The sequence below is a fragment of the Centroberyx affinis genome, unplaced genomic scaffold (assembly GCF_046629955.1).
Source record: "Centroberyx affinis isolate AG114_WGS23_722 - 3 ecotype Tasmania unplaced genomic scaffold, CSIRO-AGI_Caff_v1 ptg002183l_1, whole genome shotgun sequence".
Taxonomy (NCBI): Eukaryota; Metazoa; Chordata; class Actinopteri; order Beryciformes; family Berycidae; genus Centroberyx; species Centroberyx affinis.
In genome coordinates, this window is record NW_027280491.1 from 180,648 (window position 1) to 189,011 (window position 8,364).

At 40.8% G+C, this 8,364-nt stretch overlaps 2 protein-coding genes across 3 annotated transcripts; both read right to left on the minus strand.

The window, feature by feature from the left end:
• Positions 1-1,581: 1,581 nt before the first annotated feature.
• tmem18 (transmembrane protein 18) lies at positions 1,582-4,224 on the minus strand. Of its 2 annotated transcripts, none has more exons than XM_071532283.1 (5): positions 4,078-4,224; positions 3,777-3,894; positions 2,716-2,770; positions 2,496-2,593; positions 1,582-2,354 (listed from the first exon to the last, which is right to left on the minus strand). In XM_071532283.1, the coding sequence occupies exons 1-5, from the start codon at positions 4,168-4,170 to the stop codon at positions 2,260-2,262; spliced, it is 459 nt and encodes a 152-aa protein (XP_071388384.1). In that variant the 5' UTR covers positions 4,171-4,224; the 3' UTR covers positions 1,582-2,259. The 2 variants fall into 2 exon arrangements, with proteins under 2 accessions (XP_071388384.1, XP_071388383.1); XM_071532282.1 differs by having other exon boundaries at positions 1,686-2,358; positions 2,500-2,593.
• A 421-nt stretch (positions 4,225-4,645) lies between these two features.
• Positions 4,646-8,139, minus strand: LOC139654997 (required for drug-induced death protein 1-like). Its single transcript, XM_071532287.1, has 2 exons — positions 7,819-8,139; positions 4,646-5,884 (listed from the first exon to the last, which is right to left on the minus strand). The coding sequence occupies exons 1-2, from the start codon at positions 8,119-8,121 to the stop codon at positions 5,747-5,749; spliced, it is 441 nt and encodes a 146-aa protein (XP_071388388.1). The 5' UTR covers positions 8,122-8,139; the 3' UTR covers positions 4,646-5,746.
• Between the last annotated feature and the right edge of the window lie 225 nt (positions 8,140-8,364).

Consider the following 8,364-nt stretch of genomic DNA (forward strand, 5'->3'; position numbering starts at 1 on the left):
GTTTTGTTTATTGCACAATTCTATGTAAAATCTAGATACTGCAGTGCATGAAAATCCCATTTCTGTGATGCATGAACTGGTGTATCTGATCATACCACCATGAACATCGTTTATCTCACACGTCTTGCCCATTCCAAAATTTAGTCAAACTGTTTGCGGAAATGGAGAGGTGTACCTAATAAAGTGAAAAAGCCACTGAGTGCAGGCTATATTCCACAAGGTACACATGTGGTAAGGCATCTCACAGGGAATGCAAGTCTGCAGTGCAGCACCTGCTCATGACCATAGAGGGATCAGAGTCTGACTTTTAAGGCTCATTCTTTTGGCAGGGGATCAGTCCTTAGCTGTCATGCAGGAGAAAAACATAAACCTTTGGCATGCAACAGCTGCATACACAGGAGACGAAGCCTTGCCAAAGCCCCCCCACACTCACACCCACCCACCCACACACACACACACACCCCACCACCACCACCACCACAACACTCCTCCTTTTCTTCCTCCCCTCCTAGATAACTTCCATATTATGATTGCAACCCAATCACTCATGTCCGTAGCTATGGACCCTGACAGATCCAGGCAGGATCAGCATACCAACACATATCGAATGCATCTGGGAAAACAAATAAGGAGCGATATAAATAAAGAAAAAACAACAGCACAGCTGGGATAAGACACCCTGTCCTCTCTCTGCAGAGATAAAAAAGTGAAAAATGGAGTGCGAGTTGAGAAAAAAGTGAATAAGACTTTAAATGAGTCACTGGCGGTTCTTTAAAGAAGGATTTAATTCCCTCGAAACTTTACTTTTCCCGTACCAATGCAATGGTTTCACCTAGAATTTTATCTCTGCTATCTGCTTGATAGAAATACAGTAAATAACACTGATCAGACTGTCATCCAGGTTAATACCAATCACTCCGCAAGCCCAAAAACTGACACATTGCCTGCCAGAGATTTCTTACTATGTCCAGGGTACCGCTGTGTATCTGGTGTGATAGAGGTAGGCGGGTGAAATCTTGGCCTGTTGATGGGACAGTTTCTTGTTTTTTCCCAGCATAAAATGGGTAGAGGGCAGGGAAACAACTTGGACAGGTCGCCAGTCCAACACAAATAGACACTCCTACTCATACCTATATGTGCAATTTACAGTCTCCAATCCACCTGACTTGCATGTTTTTGGACTGTGGGAGGAAATCCACGTGAGCACAGGGAGAACATGCAAACTCCATTCAAGCATTTAGTACTTGGAACAGGCAATAAATAAACTGTCTTTGCTCTAAAACGTAGTAAAAAGGTTTCTGAACAAAAAAAAAAAAACAACATATGTGAGGCTCCCAGAACTCATTATAGGGCTACATCGTTACATACCAAGTATTTTATTAATATATCATTACAGCTGTAATAAAGTAGGCAGAAATACAAAGTGGGAGGGAATCCTAAGTGGTTCAAGTACTGAACAGTAGATAATTAGAGATAGCTTCTGCACCAAACACTGTGACTTAACGTGTGGCCTGCTAAGAATAGATCTCAAGAGGAGAGCAGTATTGGTGTCAAAGCTCACCCAATGTTCCCTGTCTGTAGCATAGTACTCCCATATGTTCCCAATGTTAGCAAAGCAGGTCATTTGGTCCATACTGCCCTCTTGTGGGGTTAAGGGGAACTAAAGCGTTACATTACTAGATTCTGAAGTTAAGAGTCACAGAGTAGCCGTTATGAAACACTTTATTTCCCACAGGCTTGTGCATTTTTACACATTATTGACACTCTGAAACAACATTGAATACAAAACAGTAAAATGTCCTTTGGTCCTCATAAATCTCTGCATATATTCAGCAGCGCCATCCACCAGAAGTTACCAGGAAAAAGAAGAAATGCATGCAACTCTGCCATTACAACCTTGTTTCTGACTACACCATCCTCTCAGATCTGCTAAAGTAACAGGGGCAAGAGATTTTAGGATTGGGATCAATATCCAATCCATATAAGACTTCCTAAAAAAAAGAAAATTAAAATAAATACATCCCCCCTCGCTTGACCCTGTAGCACCTTAACATAAAAAGTGCAGATCCGCCTCTGATACAAGTTTAGACATCCAGTCCTGACTTAGCGCTGACATGGACAAACAATCCTTTCTAATGGTGATTCAGGGAGTCAGTCAACAGAAGGAATCTTTGCCTCCTTCCCCAAAATTCAGGACTGGTGTAGGAGAGACGTTCACTGGATCCGGAGCCCATTTAAAGACAGAGAAGGTGTTACAGATCAGTCGGTCTTCTCCCTGTTCTCTCTGCGGGCCTTTCTCTTCAGCTGGAGGGTCTTCAGCTCGGTCATCGTGGAGAAGGTCCTGTACACCCACACTACCTGTGAACGCGTAATAAACAAACACACAGACATGAACAAGTTTCTCCTCTGGGACACCCGCTGTGGGACACCCGCTGTTGGACACCATTTATGACATTTTATATGAATGAGGCAAGATGGAGAATAAAAAGTATCACTTACCACAATGATGATTGTATTGAAGAGAAGGGGAATGGAGTAGACCAAAGATATGAACATGCCCTTGGAATCAAAGTACTGGAAATTAGAAAACGACCTGTAAAAAAAGAAAGGTTTGATGACCATTCATTAATTATGGGTCCAATTTTTGAACATAGTATTAAACTTCTGTTATTTAGTAAAGCAGACACACTGGAAAAGCCACAACCGTAGCCTTACCTCCAGTTCATGGCTGCCAGCTCATTTAGGTATTCAGCACTATACACCATGCCAACTGTGGAGAGAGGCAACAAGAGTCTTTGAACACTGAAAAGGACAGAGTGTGTTCATATACACTCCAATATCCAGTTAGTTTTCTGGATACTCCACTATTCTGTTGTCTTTAGTTTGTGCATGTCAACATCACTTCTCATTTACCACAGCCAAAATAAGCTCTTATCCCAACTGTGAGAAACCCAAATAAGATATCCAGGATTTACTGATATAAGCCAGGATGCTGAGAGATGTTTATACCATTTACTGTTTACCATTGGGTTTTGAGATTCAGCTTCCATGGTAATATTCAGACTTTTCTGTTTATGTATACCTCAATAACGACCTTTCTATACTTGATTTAGCTAAGATTTATACAGATGTGGGCCCTGATCTTGCTGGTCTGCTATTAGTCTACTCCCTTTTGAGTGCTTATATAGCTTATATTTGATTACATATGTGCTTATTTTATGTTGTTCGTCAGCACTTATGTTTGTCCTGATGTTTGTCTACGCCTCCCAGTTGGACTATCTGGCCAAGTAAAAGTTAAGCAAATTAAATTAAATTAAATACAAATCCCTGTATAAAGTACTAGAGACTAAAGACACACACAATAGACTGAGATAAACAATCTTATCCTGAATAAGCCCTTTACCCAGATACAAGTTGTTAGCTTGAATGCTACATACATATAAACACACTCAATGATAACTTTTCCATGCAGCTGAATAATGCATTGATAAGTAAGAAGTAAGACCAGGTCAATCTTCTGAGAAATGTAAAAAAAAAAAAAAAAATCAGGCTAGAGTAATCAAACTGAAATATTAAAGTGATTGGTTTCTCTCAGATAAACAGTTATTAAATCAGTGCAACAAGATAGTCCAGTGTTATTCTGCATGTAAACGCAGATTATTTTTTTTTTTATTAACTTTCTCAAATAACGTACAAATCAGCAGACAATGACATTATTCACTAGTAGCCAACTGTTAACATCATGTAACCACTGCAGGACTCCCTCATCAGCTTACCCATGAGCAGGAACTGACAGACTTGCACTCTGTAGAACCTGCAGGTCAGGAGAGTCAGGCAGAAACACACAACATGAAACACCAACAGCCCGATAAGCCATGGCTCCGACCACTGCACCTATAAATATGAAACCAGACGACAAAACACAACTGAAAGACAGCAAGAACTATAAGCGTAGCTATTCTCGGAAGCTGTTCTCTATCTAACCAAGCCGTAAAGGAAGTTAGCTAACGTTAGCCGTGGCGTTCCAGTTAGCTGAACCAGCTTCGCCTCGTGAATCAAAGATAAAATTAAACTTACAGACATGAGAAATGTCCATATCGACGTAATTCTTAACTTGCTGAACCCATCGATAGGAATGGAGCTGATGTTCTGAGCTTTCTGGTCTGTCATCTTCAGAAAATCCCTAGCTGACAACTAATGTTATCTTAGCTAGTGTCTCATGTAAACAAGAGTGCGGAAGGAGCACTTTATGTCGCAGAAGAATCACGTCACGTAGACGACTAATTTATTTTTTTGTTTTTTTTTTATCAAGTGGCTTCTTCAAAATCTGAAATTATTGTTTTATTGTAATATTTTTTTTGCTAGTTTCTTTTAAAATATTAAAGTATACCCCTCCAACTCACTGGTAAATTAGACTGAATATGATATTTAATCTTTTTCCCCCAGAAATGATTGGAAGTGAGACAGCCAACTGCCTTCATCGCTCTATTGTGAATGCATCCTGTAGGCAGAATGATGTGATTTAGATATGGTGAAAAAAAGCTCCAGCATTCCAGATGAATTTGTTTTGGTGCACATTTTATTACACTTGAACTTACAAATATTATTTTCAACACAGAAATACTTGTAAATGTCAACAATTAGGTTAGCAAAAATCACCATACACTGACTTTAGAGACCTTTTTATATACAAATGAGCATGTTCCTCAAGGTAGACCTACAGAAAACAACAATGAAACAGGGTTTATTTATGACTGAATTCAGCACACTTTCAAAATTCACATCATAACTTTCCAAATTGAGTATCCCCTCAGACTTGTAGGCTACTCCAAAGAATGTCAGTCTACTAACTGCAACCAAAAACATCAAAATCATCATTACATATATACAGTAGCCTATGATACAGCTTCCAGCAGTGTTTAGGGAGCTGTTACTGAGAATTGTGGTTGAGAGAAGCAGCCACAGCAGTTGTGCCAAAATGAAGGGGGGAGGGGGGGGGGGGGGTCTTGGCTGGACTCACAGTGTCTCTCTCTACATCCACACAGCCTTGATTTACATTCCCTCACTTCCCTGACAAGTCTTTCCTGCCTGTAAATCCTTTTGTTAATAAGCGTCTGCCCTGATTAATTTAATCTGCATTTAGATTCCTATCTGCCATAGGAGCCACATTCCTATCGCCTTCTGCCTCAGTCTCTGCTGTCAGAAACCGCACTCACGCAAACACCAACTGGATTCCTGTGATAAAAAAAAAAAATTCTTCCAAGGGGAAAAAGGCACGTTATGTTTTCAGTAACACACACCTGAGTTAGGGTGTAGTAACTGCATGATCAGTGTGATTCAGGCCTTAGCAGCACATACAGAGTGCTGGCCTGGTTGTCTGGTCATGAGGTTTACAACAATAATGACTGTCTGTGATTCGATGCTCCCAATACTTTATATTTCTGTATCTTGCTTAAAAAGTATATATTATTTACCTATAGGTGGATTTGATGCCCAGCAACTCAACATTATGATTTCAAAATCAACCATTAACAAGATCATTTCACAAAACCATAAAATATCCTTTAAATCTCAGTTGCTTGAAAGTATAATAAAGCATAATAAAATGATACAGGGCTACAAGTTTTCCGGATCAATGTGTGATTACAATTTTTTGGAAACAAATACAAAAATATACATTTCAAGTAAATGACATGGGTTACTGCTATGTACAGTTTCTAAAGCTATAGGAGGAGATGCATGTGTCTCAGCCTCTGGTCCGGCCTGGGTGGAAGTCGGGGACGAAGGTAGCGGCAGCGGAGATCGGGGTGGAGTAGCCCAGGGCAAAATTGTACAGACCGAGCATTAGACACTTCCAGCTGGAGCGCAATGCCTTGCCAACATTCTGCAAGACAAACACACACAGGCCCTAGATTTACCGATGATTCTTTAAAATTAAACAATGATCACTTCACACTGAATTTCACAGTTCCCTTTCTTTGTCTATTTTGTTGCTTCATTTAGACAAGGAGGATGTCATTGGGAAGGAACGGGGGGTCAAGGTGGAGTCACACAGCTGTAGCTTGAACTTTGCAAAACTCACACGCAATCTCAATTTGATTCATGCATCCCTCCTTTACACAGGTGTAAAGATGGTGTCGAGCGTCTTCAGTGAATGATTTTGACAAAATGAGGTTAAAAGAATTAGGAGGTAAATCTTGAGACAGGACATGAGACAGAAGGCATTTGAAGAGGTGGTGTTTAGAGGCAATGGCTTGCACCGCAGGAGGAGGAGGAGGAGGAGGAGGGGGGGGGACTCAGGTCTTTTTTTTTTCCCTCTAACTTAAATAAGCAGTCCAGTCCGGACAATAGCTTCCTGCGTTCTCTTTGTACAGGAAAGGGCTGCTGAAACGGACACAGGAAGTCTGATGTTGAGAAAAACAAAACAAAAAAAGTAAAACACCTCTGCCCACTGGTTATATTGTTAACTGTGAGTGCATGTGGGAATGCATCAGTTTGGAAGATGACTAGATTATTAGCATTATTTTACCATCTCCTTGTTTCCCTAACATTAAGGCCTCCTCACGTTTTACCAAGCTTTAAGGACACAGGTCATAGATTTCTCAACACCATGACCCACTGATAAGATTCTATTACTGTTCAATATAAACAAGGTTGGCTGGTAATTGATAAGCTTGTTGTACTAATGTTGCTTGGGATCACATTCCTTAACGCTGATTCCTTGTGGACCACGCAGGCTATAAAACAGTTCTGCCAGTAAACACTGTTGTTGTCAGTGGGATTATGCCATATATCTTTATGGTCATGACCACACAACAGTTACCATGCAGAGTGTATTTCTCCAGAATCACAGGAGGAATTAAAGGGGCATGGCTGAATTATAAACAAACTAATATCCTGGTGTATCCTGGTCAAGCTTAGATCCTCAGATCCTCAAGCTTAGATCCTGAGAAAGTGTGTTGGTTAGCTTCTCCAAGAACTAAGCATCCTTTAGTGGACAACATGTGTGAACAACATGTCCTCAGCTCTCTCTTCTCTGGCTGACCTTTCTTCTGTAATAGCACACCACAGCCTCCTCCAGCAGACAGAGGCCAGAGAGGTGACACCACGCTGAGGCTCTAAAGCTCTTTAGTGAGAGTGATCATTGGGTTTAGTCTGGCCGGGAGAGAGACCAGTCGGTGTCTGAGTTAGGCCGGCTATCCAAGACGAGCCAGAAACAGCTCTACTATTTATACGGCCGTTACGGTCACAAACAAATTGGTGGAACGTCCTAATTTGGATAAACTGCAGCATTACCGTTGGGCTTGGCATAGTACAGCTTGATCGTGTTTGTTTCAATTTAGGCTCATGAGCTCTTGTGTGATGTCTGAGCTTTAAAAAGTAAAGTAATTCAGCTGTAGGAGTTTGTTTTTTTGGTAGATATTACCAACTTCTATATATAGAAAACAAAGCCAAATTTTAAAAGTCAAGAATTTAATAATTTCATTATTTTGAATCAATAGATTTGTGGAGATTCATTAGCCTTTTGCATGCTTTTCAATCATAAACAATGCATTAGAGCAATTTGAATGAAGCTGATTGATGCCATATTGAAAAAGATTGCAGTAAGTGCGTTTCAACTTACCCACATTGAAACTGCTAGAAAAGATGGGATACTTTCATCAATTCAGTTTCAATAGTTGAAAGTATTTTCACATTGTTACAGTACTCTTCATTACTATAGTACTATGAATATATATGCAAAATAGCAAATCATACATACATACAGTAGCCTATTCATTGAATATTTATTGTACTGTAATTGTGCTGAGAACCAACCTTTTTTACTTTGTTGTACTTTTCCTTCTTCCTTTTCCTCTTCTCTTCTTTGGCTTTGATGTGTGTCTCTTCATTCTCTATCAAGGGCTCGTACCTCTCCGGCAGAAAGGCGAAATGAATTTCTCTGTGGCACTTTTCTTTTGGTGCGGCGTTGTCCTCTGCTTGCTGGCTGTCAGTGTACGCCGAGCTCCCCTGGTGATCCAGGCAGTCTACCTGCCGTTCATACTTTGCTTTACTTTGAGTCTCACCTGGTGTCCCTGTGTTTCTATTGAACAACCTCGAGGCGAGAGATTTGGGCTTCATGTTGTCTGGGTGTTGGATGGCTGCAGGTCTCAGGGACAGGATGAAAGGTGCCACTTTGCAGCGGGGATCAGGGATGTTGTCAGCACAAGTTATGTGCTTGAGTGGATGTGCATTCCACTGGACTGGCTTGTGTGGAGGATCTGGCACAGCGCCCTTAAAGGTGCAACCCTCCTTCCTCACAGGCTTAGACTGACAAGGGACAATAACAGGTTTATGGGTTTCCAGTTGAATGCTTTAACACAG

Excerpts from the sequence above, each read along its gene's own strand:
- tmem18 (XM_071532283.1), bottom strand. The coding sequence starts at position 4,170 with ATGACAGACCAGAAAGCTCAGAACATCAGCTCCATTCCTATCGATGGG. Across the intron at positions 3,895-4,077 it reads TATGGACATTTCTCATGTCT|GTGCAGTGGTCGGAGCCATG; the intron begins GTAAGTTTAATT and ends TCATATTTATAG. Across the intron at positions 2,594-2,715 it reads CTGGCAGCCATGAACTGGAG|GTCGTTTTCTAATTTCCAGT; the intron begins GTAAGGCTACGG and ends CTTTTTTTACAG.
- LOC139654997 (XM_071532287.1), bottom strand. The coding sequence starts at position 8,121 with ATGAAGCCCAAATCTCTCGCCTCGAGGTTGTTCAATAGAAACACAGGG. Across the intron at positions 5,885-7,818 it reads AGTACAACAAAGTAAAAAAG|AATGTTGGCAAGGCATTGCG; the intron begins GTTGGTTCTCAG and ends TTTGTCTTGCAG.